We start from the raw sequence: 26,050 nt of genomic DNA, 5'->3' as shown, positions 1-26,050 counted from the left end.
TTCAGTGTCAGCGATCACACATCCGTGTTTCTCTCCAAGCAGAGCTCGGGAGTGAAGAAACTACCAGATTATGCAATACAGAGCAAGCTGACAGTGAAAGAGCACAGCAACAGGCGGAAATTCAGCCCACAGAGCAAACAAACTGAGGAAAGAACGTCCCAGTTCGGATTAACAGACTCTCCTCTTTTCCAGAAAAACACTTAACAAAAAGCTGGAATTATTTAGTTGTAGGTACAAGACAGTTTAACTGAACACATTTGTCACGGCACTGCAGCAGTGTTGTGGGCAGGGGGACGTGCCTCGATAAATCAACCAGCAGGGACAAATTTAATTTCAAGGAGAAATATTGCTGCTCGGGAGAGAAGATACCAAAGCCTTCTGGGAGCAGAGGAGGTACAGCACAGAGAGAGACAGAGTGTTAACAAGGGCAGCCATGGAGAGAGACAACTACACCGGCCTGCAGGAGTTATCAGAGGAGCCGACAGCTGGAGGGAGCAGGCTCATACTGGAACACAGTGACGGTACTTTGAGTTTAAACATGTGAGAAAAATACTTAGAGATCCCAAGTGAATAAGAGCCAGTGGAGGAACGTACATTTTATCTACAGATCAGTATGTTTACTCAAGTACTGTACTTTGAGACAAGGTTGAGTTTACTTCTTTGTAATGCAACCTAAACATCTTTCAGAGGGAAAACATATACTCCAGACATTGGTGAAGAAGTATTCAGATTCTTTAGAAAAAGTTGTCATACAAAGTAAACAGTAAAAGTTCAATTTTTCAGCATTTTCCTAAAGTAAATGTGCTATCTATGTTTTATCTGCAAAATGCACTTGAAGATTAAAAATAAGTTCTCATTATGCAGTAAGCATGGCCTCTATCAGTGCTACATTGTTACATGTTAGAGGTTACAATTGCATTATTAAAGCTAGTCCATGAGCATGTGAGCATACTACTTAAAGGGATAGTTCACCCCAAAATCAAAAATACATATTTTTCTTCATACACGTCGTGCTATTTATCAGTCTACATTGTTTAAGTGTGAGTTGCTGAGTGTTGGAGTATCGTCTGTAGAGATTCACTGCCTCCTCTCCTATATAATGGGACTAGATGACCATGACCTGATTACTCAAGGTAATCCACAGACCATGTTGTGTGCAGTTTTATGTAGGAACTATTTTCTCTCCACCAAAATACACCCGCCAACTGTATCACTACACTAAAGGAATAGTGCACTCACTGCCACTGAGCTAGCTAATATTACAGCTCAGCCGAGGAGGACGCCTTAATGTTTACATCTTGCTCTGTCTCAAGCCTCTTGTCCATGAGTAGATGCTCCTGTCCTTCTGTGGAGTGATACAGTTGACAGATGTAGTACAGTAGAAAGAAAATAGTTCCTACATGAAACTGCTCCCAACAAGATCTGTGAATTATCTACCACATCATTGCTGCTGAGTTTTCAAATTTATTTTTTTAGGCACTTCAAGCACAACAAAGCAGACATCTCTGAGGCCAATAAACTTTTTTCCCACTGTGACATTTTTACATGTCACAGTGGGAGAAGAACAGGTGTATTCCACTTGATGGAGGCCCTGGTGTTGTGCATGCTGGCTCACATGGATAGCTTACTGGTGTCCTTAATGGAACTGAGCTATTGTTAACTTTATCAGTTTCATCTGCATGCTCCTACAAGTCAACGACTGCTGTGAAAAAAGTCCAGCACGCTGCAACAAAAAAAAATCTAGAATCATAAACAGCACTACAGGTAAGAGGAAAATGTTTGTTTTATTTTGGTGGGGGGCTGTCCTCCTAATGTTTTAGAGGAGCTCATTCTATCTATTTATTATTCTGTATTTAGGTGGTATAATCAGAATACCAGTACTGTTCTCTGGTGCAATTTGAGGTACTTTTACTTTACTTGAGTAGTGTGGTTCCATTTTCTTTGATTCAACAACATTTTAGAAGGAAACGTTGTGCTTTCACTACTTGTTACTTTACAGATTAAGATTTTATACACAAAACATATCAAAATTAGATATCATATGAGGGACTGTTATAAAACCAGCTACTAAAAACTATGTGAATTAGATAATCAGTTCTATATGAACCCACATTAAAATTCTGCTTGAATGTGTGTGTATCAATAATAATAAAACTGTAATATTTAATAGTATTCTAATTCTCTATTTCTGCACTTTTGAATGCAGGACTTTAGTGAAGGATCTAAATGCTTAGATACTACTGAATATTCTAAATGCACACGGCATGGGTGCATTTTTGTGTTTGTACTCATACTTGGCAGCAAGAGACACAAATGAACACTTGACCTAACTTTCCAGCAGACTTTCAGCATTACCCTTTGGGAATAGTAAATGTTATGAAGACAAATCTGGTCAAATGGTTTTGCCCCACAGTCTTCTGTGCTCTACACAGCTGCACCAGAGAATTAAAAATGGTGAATTGACAGCTTCCATGCTGCGGACTGTTTTGTGTCTAATCAGGCTCCCAGGGACTGAAGCGGGGTGTTGAGTGTTTGAGGAGTCGGACTGCTCTCCTGTTGCTTATTGGCTTCTTGGCCTCCATCTGCGCCAACATCGTGCTTACTGTGCTCTGTAAGTATAAACAACCTCCTGTGCTTCCTGCCCTCCAGCCTGAGTATGTATATGTCCACCTGTCTGTCTCTCCCCGTCTGTGAGTCTCACTCTTGCTGATTATTCTCTCTTTATTTCGGCTCAGTGCGCTTTTGGACACCTATAATTGGCAATAAAAAAGATAAAGCGCTCTCTCCAGTCCGGTGAGGGTCATGTAATAGAAAAAGCACAAAAGTCCATAATTGTGAAATATTTCTCCTGCAGGGCCAACGGGCTCTGGCAGCTCTGCCTGATAATGTGCTTGTGAGGACACTCTCTCATTTAAAACAAACACCACTGGGGATGTACGGGCTTGATCTATTACCACCACAACAGCACACACACATTCACACACATGCGCACGCACACACACACACACACACACACACACACACAGAGGCTTTTGAGTACAATTTTAGTATCTAAAAATAATGACTTACAATAAGAGATGGAAATAAAAAGAAACATGTTACACTTTCAATGGCAGCTGCATCTGTTACGCAGCCCAAGACTCTTGATAGAGACTCACTTTAAGAATATGATATAGAAGACCGCATTATGTACTGTATCATGATAAATTGGGCAATATTCCCAGCAGTTAAATATAACTGCCATGGGTCATTTAGAGTGGTAATGTAAATGTTTTCATTTTATTTAGGTTGACTCTTTATTTGCTCTATAATGATACATTAGCTGCACAGTAAACCACATTAGCCCAGTGACAATCCTAGACTCGAAGGGGCCCCAGGCAAAGAATCCCATCATGGTCCCCCCACCCCCACCCCACACCCTCATAAAAATGCAACCTTAGTACATAAAACACTGGTCAGCAACATTAAAGACTGACTTTTTTTTATTGCAAAGGCAAATTGGAACTTGAAATTGAACAGTGTAGACAGAATCACAATGTCTGTTTACAGAGCTTCCGTGTAGAAAGTCCTTGCATCATGCACATAAACCCTGTGAAACCTGAGAAAACTGTTTTGATTTCTTTCAGAAACGTTGGGAATAAGACAAACAAGCAATAAAAGAGGAAATTAATTAGCAAAATTTGTAAAAAAAAGTACAAGAAAATTACCTGAAAATTGGAAAAAGAAAGGAAGACAAACAAGCAAGGCAAACAAGATTGGAGAAAATGCTTAAAATGTATGGAACATCATTTTAAATATGCCATTATGGTAATTATAAATAGTTTTTCCCAATTTTTTTCTTTTTTTCCCTAGACATTTTACCCTAGCCTTAATATTTCTCAATCAGCTTATTTCTTGCAATCTGTGGACCATTTCTTACCAGTTTGCTCATTACCTTTTATCCCATGTTTTTGAAAGTAATCGCACCAATGTGTTTAGGGTTTAAAAGGTTAAATAAATTGGTGCTGGAGTTCTGTCGGGCGATGATGAGGGATATCTAGGCACTGGTTAGATTGAGTAAAGTCTACCACATTTCATCTACACATTGTACCCACATTGTTTTGATAATGTTGAAAATCAGCAAAGTATCCTTTTAAATATATAATAATAAACCCAGCCCACTTTAATAATCTAACACAAAGTTACTGTACTAATAACAGCAAAATATGAATGCACAAAATATAAATATGCATTTGCCTGATTTGCCACTCTTAACTGCGCACCCCTGCATATGCCACATGAAAATTTTAGCACATTTCAGCATCTAATTTAACAAATATCACACACATTTTTAAAATGCAGTTCATTGCATCACATCAGTTTTTGTGGTTTTTGTGGTAGCCAGCAATGTGCTGGCTACGTCATGTTAACCTCACTGCAGTACCTGCACCTGTGTTTTTACATCAGCAGGCTTGTCAGTAAATGTTAACATGTCATTCGTTTTATCAAGAAGGACTTGTTTTCATAATTCATGCTAAGTCTGATGTAATTCTTCAACCTCAGCAAAACATCCAGCTTACAGTCAATCATGGTTAAACTCTATAAAAAAGACTTTCAGTTCCACCAGTTACTTTATCAAGATTTTAAATTCATTCTGAAATGTTGTGTCTATGATGGTATATTTTAATGAAAGTCACATAAAAATGTACACGTTACCTTTATTAATGACTTCTATTACATCAATTACTCTGGATATGTTGGTTTAATAGGCAAAAGGGAAGTGACAGCATAAACAGAGGAAACACAAATGTGGAAAAATATCTAGCAATGAAACCAGGGAAAGTTCATAATATTATATGTGATAATTTTTTCTACAGCCGCAAGGGAGCGCATATAAACTCAATTATTTCAGCAACAGCAGCAATAAAATCTTAGAAATTCACAGGCTGTACAGAGGAGCATCATGTGCTGGAAGAGGGAGAAGTTAGTGGTGGATTGGAAAACACAACAGTATGAAAATTACATTAGTTTATATTTATGTATTTGTTAATATTGGTCCAGACTGAAATATCTCAACATTTACAAGATGGATTGGAATGAAATTTTGCAGAGGATGAATCCAAAATATTTTAATGATCCCCTGAGGTTTTATCTTACGTTATCACTGGGTTAACATTTGTAGCTTTTAACAAAATCATCAAGTGTTAGATGGACTGCAGCAAAATTTGGTTCAGATTTCATGCGACATACAGCAAAGCGAGGCCAGAATCGAACCCACGGCTACTGCGGCAAGGATACATCCTCTTTATATGGGGCGACGCTCTATCCACTGAGCCAGTAGGCGCCCCATTCTGTTAAATTTTATTTGGCTTTTGTTACTAATTACTTTTCAAGTAGGATTTTAGTTTGTTTTGGGTTTAAATACCTTTTTTGTTGTTGTTGTTGCCAGACTGTCTGGCTGTCTAACTGTCTGCTAAATGTCCCAACTTCTTGTTAAAAATACTTGGTTTTGTCATTGAAACAAGGTCTGCTAAATGCCCCGATGTCTCGTAACAAATACCTGATTTTGTCGCCAGAAAATGGCTGCTAAATTTCCCCAAAACATCCAGTTTTCTTAAATACTTAATAAATACATTTCCTGATTTGACTTTAATTCTCCATATACACGACTTTTACTAGTAACAGAGTATTTTTTACAGTGTGATATTGGTACTTTTACCCAAGTAACTGACTATCTATCTGTCTTCTCAGTGATTGGCAGGCCGGTGCCGGGTGCCCCTCTGGACTCCTCATCTCTGGGTTTTAAACTGAACTCGGTGCAGAAACGTTACATCCAGCTGTGTGAGGACTACACCGCTCTGGGACAGGGCTGTTCTAAGACAGGTGGCAGGATGTAGATCAAACATGTACACGATCTTCACGACGAACCCCTACATTTTTTTTCTTTTTTGTTTTTTTCATCTCGCCCTCTTTCTCTCTCTCTCATTAACAGTGAAGCAGTGCAGGGAGTGTCCTGACAAATGGATTCATGTTGGGGATCAGTGTTACTACTTCAGCAATAACAAGCTGGACTGGCTGAAGAGCAGAGATAGCTGTGAAGAGATGGGCAGCCATCTTACCATACTGCACACCATGGAGCAGCATGTGAGTGTGTCTGTGTGAGTGTGTGTGTGAACTGATCTCAACTCACTGTATCAGCAGACTCTATAGACAGAAGTTAACACTTTGTCAGTGGAGCCCTGCTGACTGGCACAGGTATTCCCGGTTCCCCTTTAATTGGGTCAGTTATTCTGTGTGTGTGTGTGTGTGTTAGGATGGGAAACAGACATCTTTGTGAGTCAAGGAGATAGCTTAAGATTGAAAGTCAGATTTAAGTTAAGGCCTAAACTTTTTCATAATGGGCATTTTGACTCATCATGGTAGGAAAAGCACAGCCATTACTAATAACATTATTGATGATGCTGTTTTATTTAAGCATCACAGTACACCATGACTATGCGACTGTGAGCCAGCATAATAATAATAGGATCCTGAAATTAAAGCAGCTAATTTGAATTCATCCCTCATTAATTTTGTTTTTCCAACTTTGAATTGTTCGAATTTCAGCAGTAAAAAGTATCTAATCTTCAACCAAACAATTAAATACATAATCAAAAACAAAAAAAAAAGTACAATTACTAAGTATACCAAGTACCGCGGTCTGACCATTAGGTGATTGGGCATGTCTTTCAATCGTAGGTAGCAGGCACTCGAGCTTAAAGTAGGTGGTTTAGTTACTCAGTCCCTCTAGGATTTCACAATGTTGCGATTGCAGCTACGCACAGTGTATTGATCCACTCAGCCCCCCCTCTTTCTCTCAGCTTATCATAAGACTGCTGCTGCACCTGTCATACATACAGTGACAGAGAGAGCTGTTTGCAGCATTAACAGGTTTGTTGACTGAGTCGAGTCTGTGTGAGCAGCACCGTAACACACACATTAGGGACCCTGCAGCAGCCGACCCCAAGTGGAGCTCTTTCCTGCAGCACAGAGTAGTGCAGAGTCGTGAGGACACTAATCACTTCATGTTTACAATCAGGTCGGCATCCTATGTAATTGTAACTTCAATTAAAAAAAACAAAGTCTTATGATAAAAAAAAGCCAAAAATTATCACAATTTTCTTAGAAGGCTACTGTGAAATAAGGCATGTGTGTCTTTCTGTCTGTCTGTTTCACTTCAGGATGCTCTGGAAAAAGAAGCCAAGAAAATTGGTGGATTTGATTACCACTTCTGGATCGGCCTGTCTGATATTGAGACAGAAGGAGAATGGAGATGGGTGGACAACACAACACTGCAACACAAGTACAATCTGAATTTAATATTTACTGCATTTATCATGTATTTGTTTTAATATTTTATATTAACTTTATAAAATCTGGAGTGACACAAGTATTTAACCCTTGGAATCCTGAGCAAATTGACCACTGCCTAGATATCCCTCCTCATCGCCCGGCAGAACTCCAGCACCATTTCATTTAAGCCTTTAAACCCTAAACACATTGGTGCGATTACTTTCAAAAGCATGGGAAAAAAGGTAATAAGCAACTTGGTAAAAAATTACTGGATTTAGAAAATTATTTTTAAAGCTCAGAGAAAAATGTCTGGGGTAAAAAAAAGCCAGGGGAGAAAATATACACATAATTATAAAAATTAAATATTTGAAACTGTGTCAGAGAATTGTCATTTTAAAACATTTCTTCAAAGGTAATTTCCGTCTTTTTTAAGTTTACTTGTCTGTCTCTCTCTCTATTTTTAAAATTTGGGTAATTTTCTTTATTTGCCTAAATTCTACTCTTTTTTTTTTTTTTTTTTTTTTTTTTACAAATTTCTTGCTATTTGGGGGTCTTTTTTTCTTCAGTTGCCCTTTTCCCATATTATTGAATGAAATCAAGCCAATTTGCTCAGGTTTCAGCGGGTTAAAGTTGCTAACCTGCATTCACTTTTTATCTTAATGACACTGAATAAACTGTGCAAGAAGCATCTAAACTGACCAAAGCAAATTAAGCAGCCAGAAAAAATGATATAAAAAAATTAACAATTGCAACATAAAAAAAGAAAGACACACAACAATCAGTTATTTTGTCAAAACCTCAGATACATCTGCTGATATATCTGAGGTCAAAAATGTCATCAATGAATCAAAGGCTTTAGCAAGGTGAGCCTGTTTTTCTCATGTCAGAATTGTTGTTATTTGCAGCTCAGCCAATCTATCCCTGTCTCGTCCTCTCTCCCTCTGTCACAGTTACTGGGATCAGTGGAGCTCAGAGCCAAATAACCACCAGTCAGGAGGGGAGCATGGAGAGGACTGTGCCACTTTAGACAGCCACGCAAAGACATGGTTTGATGTTCCTTGTGAGCACATTTATAAACGGATCTGCCAGATGGACGCCATTCAGTTCAACTGAATCCTCATATAACTGAAAATACTCCACAACTGGGAAGTCTGGAAATTAAACGGGGTTGTGAAGGGGGGAAAAATGAATGGGTATTTGGAATTAAAGAAAATAAATCGTGCACTGAAATGTAATTTTACTGACATACAATATGCACAGGAGATGTTATTTTTTTAACTGAAGTAGTTTGGGAAATTCTGTACATTGCATTGAGATACAACATGGGGCAATGACATCAAGTAACATTTTTGGGAGCATGTCCATTGTCAATTAATGAGCCAATTACTGCACATAGTTTTGAGATATTTCCAAATGACTTTTCTTTGAATGTCAGGTCATCCAGGTCTGACATTAGAAAAAGGTCCTCGTATTAGAAAATTGAATGCCACAGACACTGTCTGCTGGAGGTTTGGACATGATTGTTGTCTTTTATGTCTTTTTACTTTTATGTGCATCTTTGGAAGAGATTTTTGCACACAACACAACATACTTCAAAAACATTTCAGATTTTATTGTAGTTTTTTTCCACAAGATTTATATTGCTTCTTCACACTGCTTTGGGCTTTTGAGGCAGAATTTGTCAATAAATGTTCTTGTTTTCTACAGTCTAACTTAACAATCCTCTGTATGATTGTGAAGAAAAAAATAGGGAGTCCTAATTCCTGCACTTGGTCAAGACACTATGTGTAGGTGAATGTAAGATAGAAATCAAGTGCTCTTTGAGGACAGGGCAAATAGTCACATAAGAATGAAAGGAAATTACTTTCCCAGCTCACTCAGTATAGAAGTCCATGCTATGGCATTCAGGGCGCTCTGATTATAGTTAAAAAATCCTTTAGTCTCACATGAATAAAGCAACATGTTTTTGACTTCAGACAGTCTCCTTTAGGGTATGAATACCCTGATGTGGTATGAAGATGAAGACTGTCTGAAGTCAAAACACACTGGTTTATCCATGTGGGAACAAAGGATATTCAAAGGTCTGATCATTAAAAATTGATTATTTACCATCATTTAGTTACTTAGATTTAAGTTATTTTATGAAAACCCGGAGACACATTTTTCGGATACTGTTAATCTTGTGAGTATTTTGGATAAATATCACATTTGTTCATGTAAATGAAAAGGATGTAATTCCCCTTTCACTACATTTAGAAAATAACTTTGCCACTACTTAAAGTCCTAAAGGTGTATGGAAAAACTCTATATTGAATCCAAAAAATGTATACATTAATAGGTACTACATTTTTTGAATGTCTCTGACCTTGCTCTTTTGTGCTCCTTGATTATTAACCTAATTGATTCTCCTTTTTTGTTACCTTTTTTTTAAAAAAAAAAAAAAAGAAAGAAAAAGAAAAAACTTTGTCTTTGATTTTCCAATATTTTGCTACTTTTACTGTTGTGTTAGAATATGTGACTGTGGTTAAGCATCATTCCCATCATTTTTTGTTTTTTATTTGTTTTATATGAAGTATTTTTGGCTATAAAGATGCCATTTAACCCTTTGAAACCTGATCTAATTGGTTTGATTTCTTTCATAAACATAGGGAGAGGGTAAAACAACTTAAAAAGTCGTGGCCCAAAAAATATAAAGAAATTTAAGTTAAATTAAGTTTTTTAAAAAAGCAATATGCTCAGATTTTAAACGGTTACGCTGCCAACTCACTTTTTGATTGTTTTAATGTAATGGATTGAAAGGCATTTCACCAGAAGAAAAAATAATAAAAAACTGGTGACAAAGCAGAGGACGAATGTTCTCCCTTTCTCGCCTCGGTGACCCCCATAAAATTGATTTTGGGATCTCTGACCTCGTGTTTGTGACCCTGTATTGATCTGGACTGTTGCAGGTGGTTTAAATCGGATCCCCGCTGGGTGACGCTGTCTCCTCTGATCCACGGAAATAGCTGTTGATCGACAGCTGCTTTTATCCCGCCCACTCCCCTCTACCGTCCAATCAGCGCTTACGTTGCTTTGTTGTTGTGCGTGTGCTGACAGCGGAACTGAACAATCGAGAGGGAGGCTATCTGCTACAAACCAACACAACAAGGTGAATTTCAACACATACATCTCTATTTTAACAGTTTTGCGGAAACATTTACCTGCCGTTTTTATTTGTTGGTCATTTGCGCAGTGTAGGGTCGTGATTTGAATCCCCAGAAGGGCTTAAAATGAAGTGAGGCCTAACGTCAACGGATAAGTGAAGCCTGACGGTTGGTTAGCCGTTAGCAACCGAGCTAGCATGACACATTGAGTTCAAATAATAGCTAACACTTGTTTTTAAGGGAACTCTGTGCCTAAAACAGCCTTAAACGGTATGTGTTGGTACGTTAAACCCGTTTCTATCATTTGCACCAATGTCTGTTATTAAATAAGATATGTAGCTCTCATGTTTTAGCCGGCTGGCTTAACGTTAGCTGTGCTGCTAATGTCAGCGTTATAATAGGGGGAGGGAGTTTGGCTTAGATAGCTTGAATTTTAATTTTTAGGTCACTGTTATCCTTTAGGTTTGGATCATTTTAATATGTGGGTGAGCTCCTGAAACGCTGAAAAGTAAAGTCAGCTTGTGTCAACATGATTAACAAGTCTGCAATGTAGCATCACAGTCGTTGCAAAGGGTGGTTGTGCAGTATGTATAAACACGTGATAATTTATGTTACTGAAAGTGTCTGTTTATGTGTATATCTCTGCGTTTCTGTGTGTTTTTTACCCTCTGAAACTTGAAGCAACATTACTTTTTTTGTGCTGCTTTCAGACGACTTTTACAAGTATTTTCACCTTGTGCCCTGGGGTTTGATTTCTTTCAAAAACATGGGTTAAAAAAAAAAGTATATGAACACCTTGACAAGACATACCTAAAATTGCAGGAAAACAAGAAGATGTAGATTCCTTTAAGTTAAGGAAAATGCCTTGAAAAATATAGTTTTAATTATAATCCTTTTATTTTACTGTTAATACATTTTTTTATATATTCTACCTACTTAATTTATGTTTGTCACTTTTAATCACGTTAACTTGTGGGTTTATTACTTTTATTGTGTCTGTTGTCTTTTTTGATCTATTTCTTTTATTATTTTATATCTACATTATCCTCATCTTCATTCTGCATCTAGCATTACTTGTCCTCTGCTTTTAATTTTATCCTACTCTACCCAAGTGTCCTCTCACTTGTGTTCAGTACTACCGTTTGGCTTTCTGTTGTTGTATCACTGTCTATGTTTCCCATTTCTGTTTTGCTTTGTTTGTCAAAGCACTTTGTGAATTCAGTTTTTAAAGGTGCTATCTAAAAAAAAAGTTATCATTATTATTATTGTTATTATCATAATTATATATTTAAAATTATTTTACAGAACTATTATAAGTTTTCAAACACCCTTCAAGTCTTGTTCTTTTATCATTTTTTGTTTGTTTTGTTTTGTGTTTTGATTTGAATCATTTTCAGGTATTTTCTTGTACTTTTTACGAACTTCTTACTGATTTTTGGGTCATTTATTCTTCTGTTGCTCATTGCCTTGTTCCCATGTTTTTTAAAGAAACCTAGCCACTTTGCAGAAGTTTTAACTTTCAGCAGGTTGACTTCACCACATTTGTAGTGACACACTTTAGAAGGTAGAAATGATGTTTATTACCTATTGTAAGCAACAGAAATCTGACAAAATCAGAGCCCTTGACTAACAAACTTTCAGTCAGGCCTGAAGAGAGTATTTTACCTTGTGTATCTCATTGCGTAATATCCATTAAGTTACTGCTGAATGGTTGGTGTGTTATTTGAACAGTTGATCAAAAGAAGTTAAACAACAACAGTTTTGTTGATCAATAGTTTTACTCGTTTATGAGATGAATTTCATTTGGTTCTAGACTGCTGATTGTACTAAACAAGCAATTTGAAGGGAACACACTGATGTCCGAGAAATGTATGCATTCAAACAAATATTAGAAAAAGGCAATTGGAAGATGGTTCAATAAGGAATATCATTGTTAGTTTTTAGTGCTAATGTTTGACCCTTCCTAACACTTGTGTTACACAATAATAATTTTGAACTCACATTATTTTTTTGTCATAACAAACACATTCTGCATATACAGCCATGATCTCCTTTCTAAAAAACATATGTTAAGAAATACAGTAGTAACAATGCTTACACCCTGAGAACATTTTCCAGGAGCTTTGACCTTTCTCCTGCTCCCACACATTTTTGGCTTCTCTGTTTTTAATGTAACATTGCTTTTACTTGGCTGGGACATTGCAATAAGTTATCACCACTGCCCACACACAGTTAAATCCTTAACATACAGTTTTACCATTTTGGTTTTCCTTAAGTAGTTAAGAGGTCATGAAAGTCATTGTATCTCAGATAATTCCACAGTATTATGTACTGTATATTCTGTATCAGCTTGTTTCAACTCTTTATTGAAGCCTTATGGTGTTTACACTGAGTGAAATACTCAAACTCAAGACTTCATTTTTTTGTCTACATCCTACCATCCACTAGAAATATTCTAGATGTGTTGTGCATCTTTTTCCCCAAAGTCCAGTGTGACATATTTGGTATTTTTTTAAAAGTCTGATATCCTCACTAGAATTTTAATAATGTTTTGTGGGCATAAACAATGTTTGGCTGTACAGCATGAGTTTGTAATGAGTGATCCACTGCAGACTGCTGGTTGATCAGGGTTTTCCCTCTCGCTTGTATCCAGAGAGAATATACGTTAAAATTCTCTTTAGCATCTCATCATCTTGTTGACATGCTCATCAGCAAAACAAGACATATCCACCCACATATCTGTTGAGACACGTCTGAATTGATCATTAAAATAATTCAACACATTGCACTTCATTCCATTAAAATCTTAAGTCTTACAAGAGGTTTGCAGGGATCTTGAGGGCCATTTAAGGTCCATTTCGGTTGAAGAGGATTATGGGAAAGATAGATGAGCCACGTTTTTATTAGACATGAGAGTCTGCTGAAGTGAGTGCTGTTTTTCTCAGTTTGGAGTATGATGTACTTTACAACAGTGGAAACTTACAGCTACTGAATTCATTTTTAAATTGTTTTCCCCTCTAGTTGTACCTTTTTATTATTTTATGAAATGTTTTATTCAGTTTGATTTCCCAACACTATTTTGAATCAAAATCTCATTGTAAAAGTACAAATAACAATGAAGCAATAATAATGACAAAACATTAACAAATGCTAAATGTTTTGAATGGGGTGTGTGGTGCCTGTTGTTCTGTACAAAAGAGAACAGAAGGTACAAGAGAAGCGTTTTTTGGGAGAATTATTTTTGTTGACATTATGTTGGCATGATCCATAATTAAACATTGATGGCAATAACAGGCTAAATGAATTAAGAAGCATTTTGAGCAACAACAATTAAGTAATTAAATAAGGTCATTACTGCATGACAAAACAGTTTTTCACAAAGAGTACGACTACGTGTCCCTTTGCACTTGGGAATCCTTAGAATTATTGTTAGTAATTTTCTAGTAATGTTTGTTTTTTCTTTTTATTTTCTTTTTAATTATCAAATCTCAGTGGTCACCGAGGGTATCTGAGCAGCTGCATCTTGCATATTGAGCAGGTCCACATATTCCTCCAGCCAGCTCTCACTAATATGCAGCCAGTTCTGTCCTCCTTTTAAATTCAATATAAATACACAGATGCATCCAATCCAGCTTGATTTGACTTTTTAAAACTCCCCAAATTAAAGGAGGTACTGTGTCTGAAATGGTGTAGGTTAATAATGTGTTTGGCTGCAACACATGCCTGCTCATCTGTTCTGCTTGCTTGAGAATGTGCTCTTTATGCCTTTTTGATGGTGGTGCAGTGGGACAACATATGGAACATGTGCATGTGTGCATGTAAATTTGTCAGATTTAGGATGATGCAATTTATATCAGGTCCCTCAGCTCTGATGGTAATGAATAAGAAACCAGTCAGACTAGTCTTAGCTCAGCAGTTGGTATCCACATTCTCCATTGCTTTCATTTTAGGGAATGGCCTTAGGTAATAAAACCAGTCTGATGCAACCGCAATAATTTTATAATGTATCTGTAAGTCTGAGCTTCCTTTGTGTCCCAAGTTTTGTCTGCTGGGATTAAAATTTCTTAAAATATCCCATCAAAGTCAACAGGACAGCTTCTCACGTTGGGATATTTGTCAGTTAAGGCTTTTGAATTGAAAAGAACATACAAGGAGAGTCAGTCTGACATCCTGTCCGTGCTTGTAAGAGCCACTTGATCACGCAGACTTGGTAAAAATGTTTGTCTTGGTATATGACTTAACAGTTTCTGTATATTTTGAATAGTGTATAGCGGAAGACTATGCACTATGTGCATTATTTATTATATTATTTTTGTGAGAATACAGGTAAAGGTTAATAGCGATAGGTATGGTGCTGTATGACGTGCTTGCGGACAACAAGAAGTCTGCGTAGGTGTGGATTGTCATAAGTTTTTGATTGTGTAATGCCTTGTTACAGAGTATGATAAGGGGTGATATGCAAGATTAGGAATAGGACTTCAAGTCAGTAGTGGATCAGACGAGATGTGATTTTGGAAAGACATTGCCTGCTATATTTTTTATTTTATTTTTTTGTATTTTAAAATAAACCTCTTTCAAGTTTTTCCCATGCCTTATGTGAAGGGACTGGAATACGAGTCAAAACTGAGACACCTTGCAGACAAAGTGGCCTAGGAGCTTTGATATGTTGAAACGGCCACTGCATTGCTATTTATTTATTTTAATTTTTGGGTATTTTTTTCTGTAAAGCTTGTAGATTACAAAGCCAGAGTCAGGCCACAGTACAGATAAGTCATTGGTCCTGTTTTGTTGTTGTTGTTCTTGTTGTTGTTGTTTTCGGGATTCACTGTCTGGAGACAAAATATCTCCCGGAGACACAGGCAGATTCCTGTTACTACTTAAGTAATTATTCTGGTTTTGCCCTCAGCCCAAAGTGCATTTGCATCATGTCTCCATGCAGGAAATGGGTTTTGATGAATATACATGCCCTGCTTCGCATTCATTACATTTGTTGCCCACATTGGTGCTACCTAGTGCAGCTACTCTTTTACCTTCTGAGTAGCTCTCCAGATAATTTGAGGGTTAAGGGCTTCGGTCAAGAGCACTTGGCTGTTAGACGTTAAATGAAAAGGGAGTATTGTTCGTTCAATTCTATGTCCTTTGAACAGGCCACAAGTGGCTGGACTATTATTTCGAGGGGTATGGCAAAGACACCTAGATCCTGTGGAGTCCTAGTTTTTATTGATCTTTTTTTTTTATTGTTTAGTATTTATGGAAGTTTGTGGCATGGTGTCCCTGGATGCTATTCTTCAGATGGCAGAGTCAAGGCAGCAACAAAGATGTTATTTCCCTTATTTTCTACTTTCTACAGAACTCTGGTGCTCTTACGTGTCTCTCTGTAGTACTTTTGTCTAACCTGCTAACCTCTTTGTCTCCTGTGTCCCCTGGTGTCAGATGGAGGTGGAGCAGCTCCTGTCTCTGTCAGGCTCAGCACTGGCCCAGGCTGTCAGCTCTCTGCTGGAGACCCCAGGCCTCTACGTCTTTTCTGACATCCTGGAGCTGCCTAATGTCAGAGAGGTAAACGCACTCTCCCACAATCCATCTTCCTCACCCTTTGTGTCTTTTGGGACCTTTTCAGACCTGGCATGAAAAAAATCCATCTTAATCACAGCTAGACAGTTAATCTCACAGGTGTTAATGTATCCAAGACACGTGGAGAGGCTGATATGCCACATTTAGAGGGGTCAGTCACACATGTGACTACATTGTTAGTGCAGCATCAACACAAAGTGTATATCCTTACCACATTGAACCACATTTATCATATATGACTGTTGAAATGTGTAGCCTATACATTTGGGCATCAATGACGTAATCAAAGTCACGACTCAGCTCCCAATCAACACATCTATATAAAGAGTTCCTGTGTGTGACGCTGCTTTCAGTTTCAAAAAGTACATCAACAGCATATTGCGCATGTTGTCCGTTAAACTTGCATGAGATAACGTAGTTAACACCCTATTTTGGAAGTGAAATGCTGCTGTTAGAGTAGAGTAGGATTGTGTTACACCATTGCTTCATTCTTTAAGGAAAGCCCTGGAAAGAATGGAGAAAAAGTCAGACCAGGGGGAGACATTTATGTTTCTTTTATGCACTGAACAGTCAAACTGCATTTGTTTTTATTTTACTTAAGGACCACACCAAGGTTTTGTGCAGGTAAAATAGGAGACAAAGCAGCACTGCTAAAGAATGTGTACAGACAACATTAGCCATTTTTACACAGATATCACGTTATAGGGCTGCTATGACGTCCCTACTTTACGCCACCTTTTCTTTTTCACACAGAACCAGGCAACATTTTGCATCATCCCGCATCCAATGTGTGATTTTCGACAGCATGTTCAAGAAGCAAAAGAGGCACGATGTGTAAAGCACAGTGTCTGCCTCTGTTGTGACATATAACATATGTGTCTGCAGCACTTTTTTAACAATAACTACACCATAATATGGCAATAACAATCATTTACCACCCTAGTTATGTGGAGGGTGAGCATCTCCCAGACTTCATTGTCTCCCCAATTTGCAGATGTTTTCATCTGCTGTTCTTCTTTGAGTTAGCTCAGGGGTGTCCAAATTTTGAATGAGGACCAGATTAGATGAAGTAAAAAACCCGGGGGCTCGCTGCTTCTTGCATCATATGGCTTATTTAAAGAAAAAACAACATACAAATGAAAAGAACGCAGTGAAAAAGTATTCAACTTTCCACTGATCCTAAAAGCAAGGGCCCTCGCTGTCGACTGCACTTCTTTGCTGTGGCCATGTCTGCTACCTAGCAAGAAATGTCTATTGTTAGGTAACAGTTTGTTTGCTTGTTTACCGTCACCACCTTGTTTCCACTTGGTGCATTAACTTGGATAGTGCTGCTTTTGTGAAGTGAACGGGAAAAATGTAAAGTGAACTTGCTTGATTAATCAATGTTGTGTGGCAGGCTACATGTAGTATGTTTTGAAAGACAAGCAGTAGGCCATTTAAAGTTGGTCCTCAGGCTACGATTGACCCCCAAGTTGGATTTTGAACATGCCTGAGTTAGCTGTTAACTGCTACTAGCTGCTTTTTAAATCTCCTGACGTTCGGTCACACACATAACACGTCGTGAAAACATCACATCCATCTATGCTCCCATCCTGCCGGCTGTCCCTTTACACAGACATCAATTCAGTGCTGTTACTACCTCTGTTGCCAGCATAAGGGCGAGATGACTCTGTCCTCCCATTCTGCAGTCATACCTTTCATACAGAATAGCGAGGCGGAGTAACAGCACGAAATTCCCACTTTTGAACAGGCCATGTAAAAAAAGACTTTTGCTCACTTTCCTTCACTGGTTTTCTGCTTCAGTATTTTTTTTTTGTGACCTTTAATGGCTCATAGCAGGTCTACTCAGTTATGTTTTTTTACTGCAATATTGTCAGTGGATTTTAAAGTTAAAAATCCCCCACATTAATTTTCACAACTCATTCTATTACTGATCTTTAGTTGAGCTGATAACATTGGCTATTTATAATATTTCCTCTCATACAGTCCTCCTCTTGGGGGATGAATAAACACTTGCATTTCCAAAAGTGTCTTCTTTTCAAACAGTATTTGTGGCTCAGCAGCAGAGAACATTTTCTTTTGCTCGTCACTGCTTTCGCATCAGATTTCATTGTCGTGTCCAAGACGTCAGATAAACTGTGGATCATTCACATCTAAATGGAAAATTGCGTTGACTAAAAATTTTACGCCACGGTGGTAATTTTTGCTAAACTTAGTTGAAACCCCGGTGTTTACTGTAATAAGTGAGGCAGTTTGAAGGAGAATACATATTCATACATGAGATCAAAACACAGATGAAAGTCAGACACGACAGACATTTGAGTCAGCCATAAGGAAAAATCATGGAAGTTATTTCTCTGTTTGGATGTTGAGTAGGAATCTGAAGTCTGATCAGAAAGAAACACGGGTCGGATTTTGATGCCAGGTGTGAACGTAACCCTTCTCACATTAATCCAAGTATGTCTAAATTTAATTAGCCAGGTCTTCATGTGGTCTTCTCTGTCTCTCTCTCTCTCTCTTACTCCCACTCTCACTGAGTCTCAGCAAGACCTCTCCTCAGAGATGTGCAAAGATAAAATGCAGTTGCACGGTTTTTATGTAGAGAGTCTCATTACTTCTGTGTTCTGTCACATTTTCTTCCTTCCCCTCATCTCCCCTCTGCACCACAGCTGGAGAATGGCCCTCATGCACCGATGTACCAGCTCCTCAACCTCTTTGCCTATGGAACCTACTGCGACTACAAAGGTATTGCAGTGGCAGCACAGTGTAAATAAGTAATAGGGCGTCCCTGCAACTCTTTTATTATGAGCTGTATTTCTTCGCTGCAGGGCAGGCACCTTAACATCCTCACCTGAGACACTGAAGGCAGGTTATTCAGAGACAAACTTACTGTAATGCTCTTATCTGTTTGGGCAACTTTTTATTAGGCATTTTGATTGGCTGATGATTGTGTGTGTTGCAGCGTTGCCGGCACAAATGGACAATAAACGAATCTTTTGTGACTTAATTTGCCGTCTGTGTAATGCATCGGGAAGCTTCAACAAGAAGTGGAATGTTAATTATGTCTAATTTTATGCCGAACATCAACCAATAGCCTGGAAAAAGAATGTAGCCTACTTTATTGTTCCGTTCCCTTTCGAGTCACGCCGACAGGGAGCACATTTACTTTCATAGAGCTGTGTAGTGGAGCCCGTAGAGGAGCTGTCAGAGCTGCTGTCTCGGCGGGTGTGAGTCCTGTCACCAGGGGAGCATGGCAGCAGGAGACAGTCGCTGGAGACCCACTTCCTCCCGTTTCTGTTCTCCGGCTGCTTAAAGGGCTCCACACTCACCTGCATGTCCCTGTGTAACATTACACTTCAAAAGTAATAAGTAAGGCCTCGATTATGTGGCTGTTTGACCCACAGCAATGTGACACTTACACACTGTTCTGGTTTATTTTCCACATTGTGTCTCTTTTTTATTTCATGTTCTCGTCTGCTGCTGTAGAGAGAGCAGCCTCTCTTCCAGAGTTGACCCCAGCACAAAGAAATAAACTCCGCCACCTGTCAATCATCAGCCTGGCATCCAACCTCAAGGTACTGGCTTATTCTTTTCTTTTTGCAGTTTTCAATGAAAAGTGCAGCTTAACTGTGTAATGTTGTATTTGTCTTAAAAGTAAAAATAAATGTCATTTAATGCAGCCACCGTGTTACTGCAAGCTTCATAAAGTAAAGCCTATTAATGATGTGTCAACAACTCATTTTCAAAATATTTATGTGAGGTTGGCTGTGATTTTAAAGGTCCAGTGTGTAGGATTTAGGGGCATCTATTGGCAGAAATAATGTATAATGTACGTATTTATGTTTTCATGAGATTTTATCACCTGAAAATAAGAATTGTTTTGTTTTTGGTACCTTAGAATAAGGTGTTTAAATCTAGGGATCCTTAAAAAGTCTTAAAAAGCAGTCATATAAAAAAATAAGGCCTTTAATTGGACTAAAATATCCTAAATTAGTCTTTCAAATATACTAAGACATGGGAGGTTGGATAACTTGGGTTTTTTTTTCTGATGATTGTTCACAAATAATTTCTAGAATACCTCTCGTGTTTAACTTTACACAGATGAGAGTAGTGGAACCAACAACACTCATATTTTGTTTGTTTTGCCAGTATACTTAGAGCAGACGATCCACTCCCTGCACCCTCACTGTACCCTGGACATCATGGGGAAGTGCAAATTCTAAAAAAGTGGCCATTTAAAAAGGTTTCACTGCATGGCCGAAACCATTACAAGGCAATGCATACAAATCTCTGTGAATTATATGCAAAAACTTTCCAAACTCAGCACAATGGGAATCAGAAGGATCCCACACACAGTTTGAAAAACACAGAATTGCCAAGAAAACTTGCCAACAAATTCCAGATATTTTCCCTAAAAAGTCATGTTTTCTGTTACAATAAAAAAATTTGGCAAAACTGTCCCAAAATTAAACTAACCTAATTAATGTTAATGCGTAATTAATGTTGGTTCATGTTTTGTTTATTTTCCTTTAATTGATTATTGGTCTTAAAATTCATTCCAAGTAGCCTTAAGAAGTATTAAATCGAACTTGCCTCATATCCAGAACACACTAAATGCATGAGCAGCCCATAAATGTCATGGATACACATATACACCTGTTTTACTCAATCTTTTCTGTCTCAGTTTCAAAATAAAAGCCCTCTGACAATGTTACTATTTACAGAATCCCATCAATTGTTGACACAAGGCTTTTTATTTCGATATATTTGTAGGACCCTGTTTTTTACAATACAGTAGCTTGCAGGGCTTCATAAATGAGTGGAGTATCGGCTTTAAATTGTAGAAATACAGTAGTCACAGCAGCAGGCAGCTCTGCAGCAGTGTGGCAGTAACAACACTGTCAGTGTGAACACCACAAGCTTGCCAGGCGCAGCAGTTCGGTTGGCACCGAGCTTTAGTAATCCTGATCTACATATGGAGTTGGTCCTCTCCTTCGGAGTCTGCCATGTTGTTTCCACAGTAGCCCAGAGGGGACAAATCAAACACATGCATGGCATATGGCAGAAGTTTCAGCTCTGCGTCCTCACCACTAGATGCCACTAAATCCAGCGCAGTGGACCTTTAAGTATGTAGGTGTTTTTATGTCATCCAAATTACAGAAACAGATGAGCCTTTCAGTCTCAAGTTTCCAAAGACAGAGTTACCAGCACAGCCACTTCGGCTCATGTCATTAGACTTATTACCCCTCCCTCCATGTGCATAATAAAGTATTAAATGTTCCTTTATTAAGGCATCTCTCATTTGCAGCTTCCAACCATGCTGCACATTTTTCTGTGCCCTTTTCTTTCTCTGCTCCTGATAAATAATTGATTCATTATTCTCACCAGCTCTGTCCCTTTTTTTTTTTTAACTTAATCTCACTTTCTACTAACACTGCTCCTTTCACTTCTGCCCTTGTTTTTCTCCTTTAATATGTCACATGCTTTCCCCGCATGGAGGCTTGAACTCTCTAATTGCCCAGTGGAGGATTGTTAAATTCAAAACACCCCTTTCATCTTCCTCTGGCAGTGACATTTAGACAAATAGGCAATTTCACTGTAACATTTTATTGTCATTTTCCATCAAACCATTTAAGTGGAATCAAATTATCTGCCTGTATACCTTGGTCAAAAAAAGGGAAGATAAGTGAAGTCTCTTCGTGTCTTTTTCCCCTCAGTGCCTGCCGTACTCACTGCTCCTGCAGCAGCTTGAGCTGAAGAATGTGCGGGAGCTGGAGGACCTGCTGATCGACGCAGTTTACTGCGACATCATCCAGGGTAAACTGGACCAGAGGAACCAGCAGGTGGAGGTAGACTGCAGCGTGGGTCGTGACCTCGGCCCCAACGAGCTTCCAAACATAGTCAACACGCTGCAAGAGTGGTCAGTATCAGCTCTGCGTGTCAGTGCACATCAGTTATTTTTTTTTTTTCAAATTGCATTTGACTTTCAACCTCCCTTCACACCTTTCTTCTCTCTCTCTCAGGTGCACAGGGTGTGAGGCAGTGTTGTGCGGTATTGAGGAGCAGGTCTCGAGGGCAAACCAATACAGAGAGAGCCAACTAAAAGTTAAAGTCCAAGTGGAAACAGAGGTTAGTCCCTCATCTAATCAGCCTACAGCTGTCTCACTCTTCCCCCCAGAAAATCCAGTAAATGTAACTCTTCACTCTTCAGCATCTCTGTTGTTATGCTTCTAGCTGCTTGTGGTATTTTAGTTTCCTCCTGACTGCATATTATATTTTTTGCCTCTTGTTTGAGGGTAAAACTGAAACAGCAGCACAGTGATACTGGGTTGTTTAGTGTGCCGGTGCACCGCTAAACACATAACAGCGAGGCCTGGGAAAGCTGTTTAGATGGAGTGAAATCTGTCAGCCAGCAGCAGCAACAATGCAACTGTCAGCTGACAAAACAAACAACAATGTGGGCTGACAGGACAAAAGCCATGGTAGCTTTCCTAATTAACAAACAACCGCCTGCTTGGACAATAATGTTCATAGTATGATCTTATTTAAGCCAGAACAACATTCAACAGTTCACTGTTTTATCAGTCTCTCTTGACATGTTTGTGTTTGTATTGGACATGTTGTCTGGTGACGTATACACCAGTTTCGCCACGCAAATTTAGCAGCGGATCCAGAGTACCCACCGGCTAAAATACCCATCAAATTGAGTGCAGACTATTAAGAGTCAGTGCTGGGGTGTTATTTGCATTATAGGGCCACCCAGGGGTTGGGCTCAACCGATGCATCTCAAGTATTAACATGCTGCTGTGTGAGTTTACCCTCAAACGTGATTATTGTCTTCCATCGCTTGGAAAAATTTGAACTTGTCCTTTAACTCAACCCTCCTCTTAAATTTTTAATTTTTAATTCACCTTTACTTTCACCTCAGGTGTCAAACCTACAGAAAACGTTAAAGGCCAGCGCTGCCTCTCCGTCATCAGGCCCCGCCCCAGCAGGTGCTGCCTCCAATCAGGACGCAGACCAGCCAGCAGAGCCACGAGACCCCGCCTCCTCTCAGGAACCACGACAACCAGGCAAAAAAAGCTCAAAAGTGAAAGGGTGAGTACTCTGACATCACCTTTTTCTTGTGTTGACTGTATAGATGGAGGTATGCAGGTGCACAGAGGGAGGCAGCCAAATATCGTCCGCATGAATAAAGTTCTCTGCATGTTTTTAAACAAAGGGAACCACAAAGAGTTTGCATAGAAATTGCATTCATAAAGCATGGCCAAACATTTCAGAAATTGAACACATAAAATATGTTTGGCCATGTAGAATAATCTGCTGAAATGTTTTATTCAGAATTGCTGTTGCGCTGGTAAATCAAGCTGAGGCTTTTTCAAGCAAGAAATGCTATTTATTCCTGCAAGTCACAAAATTGGAACAAAAACAGCTGTGTGTGGAGGTTTTTTCCATTAAGATTCTTTTATTGCAGCTTCTCCTTTTGTTCTGTAAAACACTTTGTTACGGTGCTTTTTGAAAAATGCTTTATAAATACGAATTTACCTAGTTATATACGGAGTACTATAAAGACTACTTCAAATACGAAATGAAAGCCATTAGTCCAATGTTCTTGTTGAGAGCAAAGCTAATTCAACACAGAAACGCTATGTTTCTATTTTTTCAATAAACATTAAAAAGCCAGCTGCTGGTGTGTGTGTGTGTGTGTGTGTGTGTGTGTGTGTGTGTGTGTGTGTGTGTGTGTGTGTGTGTGTGTGTGTGTGTGTGTGTGTGTGTGTGTGTGTGTGTGTGTGTGTGAGCACGTGTGTCTGCATGAAGTAGCTTTATTATCACATGCACATCAGTGTTTTGCAGCAGTGTTCTAACCCTGCTATCAGCGACGCTCTTCCTGTTCTGCCTCCATCCGGCCCAATTACCGTTGGCTAATTTCACATCTGTCCTGGATTGTAAAATGTCACTGGATACACAAATGCCCCACGTGCTCTCCTTCCAAAAGAACCATTCCCCCCTCCAGTGATCAGACGAGATGTTTTGCTCGTCTGGTGTTTATGTTTGTTGCCGGCGAACAGAAAGCAGTGATTATTTTCTGGCTGCCTGTCATGTTTTGATGAAGCATAGAGCCATATAATTTTCATCACTCAGCACTGCACTTCATTCAAATGAAGATCCACTTAATGTTTGGAAATCCAAATTAATGATAGCTTAACCTCAATCCTCGAATTAAAAATGAGATTTGACACCATTTCTTTATAAGGCTATTTAAAGGGTTGGACTGATAGTGCAGCGGTTATTATTAGAAAAAGGTTCTTTGCAAAAAATTCTTTTTAATTTGCAGAAATAGGAAATCCACTGAGATCAGTTTGAATTAAAAAATGCTAAATACTGACATCAGATATTTAAACACAAAGATACTGTTGCACCAGGGTTGCATCAGTAATATGCTTGTTTAGTTGTGCAAGTGGAAAGTAAACATTTCATTACAGTATTTTGATAAATCCTTACAAAAAAACGACGCTGTCTTTCTTACCGCTATGTTTTTCGCTCAGGCTGCGTGGCAGTGGGAAGATCTGGTCCAAATCCAACTAAAGACAAGAGACTGAGGCACTGATGGACACTCTCACTGATTTACGGACACACGGACATGTTGACGGACAAACGGATGTTCACGGACACCCTTGTCACACACACACTCGTCACAGTAAAACCAGGAAACTTCACTGGAACTTTTCTTGCCACCAGATCTCACCTTGACGGATTCGGAAACAAGCACTGGCTGATGGAAAATGACAGGTGTGACATCCACTCTTGCAGTTGTTAATAGCCTAACTGGCAGACTTTCCGTGCACAGACATACACACACACAAGTCACCCATAACACATGAAGACAGAACAGGTTGCAGCAGGAGTCAGTTGCCTTTGACCAGACACAGGATCAGTGTATTTGAAGCGTACGTGTGCATCTCTGTTGGTTTAAAAATGTTCTTTTAGTTTCAATTAATGTTGCTTTGTTGTTGTTTTTTTCTCTCTGCTGAGTTGAGACATGTATAAAATCAGAATATAAATTGTCAGGAAATAAAACGAAGCCCTGTACTTACCCTGACTGCCTCATTAATGTCACTGTCACTTCTTTTATTAAATGCACTTCAAAGTGCATCTCTGGAGGGTGCACAACTAAATGTTAACTCGCAGAAGGGGGCTACCCGTTAGGAGGTCAAGCCATTAATTAGGGCATGTCCCTAAAGAGACTAATGTATTATAGAGCTGAGGCTTCCCCTGTGCGCAACCAGCATGGCTACACACACATCCACACACACACCAAGTGCATTCATATTTCATATGCGTATGTTTTGCCCAGAGCTTCTATTTCAATGTCAAAATTGCCTGTTGAAATTGCCTGCCACCCTCCCTTGTACCTCCATCACACAGTCAAGATTGCCTTCATCATGCCGGCCATGTCCGTCTCTCACTCTTTTGATTCTGTTTTCCCTAAATTCTCCTCATCCTGCATGACATTAATGGTGGCAATTATCTGACCAGCAGCAACAGTGAGAGGAGAACAGAGAGGGAAATTATGATCCTGTTTGATTTAATCCCACATATTTCTCCCCCTCGCCAACATCCCTCCCACCTCTATAAATAGTGGTGTTAATTTCAGTCAGTGTGATTGAGCTTCATTGGTTCACAGTTTTTACCAGATCCGAGCTGTGATTTCTAACAGCTGTTCACCTCTCAAAGTGTTTGCTAGTCAAAGCGGGTGAGCTGGCACACGTGTAATGTGGAGAGAAAGTGGCAGTTGATTTGTGTGTGTTCAAGGTGGCAACGATGACTGCATATGTGAGTTTACGCCTAACTTGTGCGTTTGTTGTTTGTCCGCCACAGTTTACAGATTGCTGCAGCGTCTGCTTGTACGTCTCATAACTAGACGGTCATTAAAACTTCAGAGTGGAACAGAGCCAATCAATTAGTTTGATTGATCAGTAAAATGCCCAGAGGAGATGGAAACAGTGGCGTTGCAGCAGAATTTC

At 38.9% G+C, this 26,050-nt stretch overlaps 2 protein-coding genes across 2 annotated transcripts; both read left to right on the top strand.

Moving 5' to 3' along the window:
* Positions 1-119: 119 nt before the first annotated feature.
* cldc1 (C-type lectin domain containing 1) lies at positions 120-9,023 on the top strand. The gene is made up of 6 exons (XM_042489411.2): positions 120-521; positions 2,501-2,611; positions 5,731-5,862; positions 5,972-6,123; positions 7,200-7,321; positions 8,262-9,023. Exons 1-6 carry the CDS (start codon positions 434-436, stop codon positions 8,422-8,424), a joined length of 768 nt encoding a protein of 255 aa, XP_042345345.1. The 5' UTR covers positions 120-433; the 3' UTR covers positions 8,425-9,023.
* A 151-nt stretch (positions 9,024-9,174) lies between these two features.
* Positions 9,175-25,120, top strand: cops7a (COP9 constitutive photomorphogenic homolog subunit 7A). Its single transcript, XM_042489410.2, has 8 exons — positions 9,175-10,459; positions 15,888-16,010; positions 18,695-18,770; positions 19,512-19,600; positions 21,743-21,945; positions 22,049-22,154; positions 22,954-23,123; positions 24,572-25,120. Exons 2-8 carry the CDS (start codon positions 15,888-15,890, stop codon positions 24,609-24,611), a joined length of 807 nt encoding a protein of 268 aa, XP_042345344.1. The 5' UTR covers positions 9,175-10,459; the 3' UTR covers positions 24,612-25,120.
* The last annotated feature ends 930 nt before the right edge of the window (positions 25,121-26,050 follow it).

This window comes from Plectropomus leopardus, chromosome 11 (genome assembly GCF_026936395.1).
Source record: "Plectropomus leopardus strain MGB_pleo_1.0 chromosome 11, ASM2693639v1, whole genome shotgun sequence".
Classification (NCBI taxonomy): domain Eukaryota; kingdom Metazoa; phylum Chordata; class Actinopteri; order Perciformes; family Serranidae; genus Plectropomus; species Plectropomus leopardus.
The sequence above is the reverse complement of the archived record's forward strand: the minus strand, read 5'-3'. Positions and strand labels throughout refer to the sequence as shown.

What these genes read in the sequence shown, in the direction of transcription:
- cldc1 (XM_042489411.2), top strand. Translation starts at nt 434, where the DNA reads ATGGAGAGAGACAACTACACCGGCCTGCAGGAGTTATCAGAGGAGCCG. An exon ending in CATCGTGCTTACTGTGCTCT is followed by an intron (nt 2,612 to 5,730) that starts GTAAGTATAAAC and finishes CTGTCTTCTCAG; the next exon opens with TGATTGGCAGGCCGGTGCCG. An exon ending in ACAGGGCTGTTCTAAGACAG is followed by an intron (nt 5,863 to 5,971) that starts GTGGCAGGATGT and finishes TCTCATTAACAG; the next exon opens with TGAAGCAGTGCAGGGAGTGT.
- cops7a (XM_042489410.2), top strand. Translation starts at nt 15,888, where the DNA reads ATGGAGGTGGAGCAGCTCCTGTCTCTGTCAGGCTCAGCACTGGCCCAG. An exon ending in AACCTACTGCGACTACAAAG is followed by an intron (nt 18,771 to 19,511) that starts GTATTGCAGTGG and finishes CTGCTGCTGTAG; the next exon opens with AGAGAGCAGCCTCTCTTCCA. An exon ending in AAGTCCAAGTGGAAACAGAG is followed by an intron (nt 22,155 to 22,953) that starts GTTAGTCCCTCA and finishes CTTTCACCTCAG; the next exon opens with GTGTCAAACCTACAGAAAAC.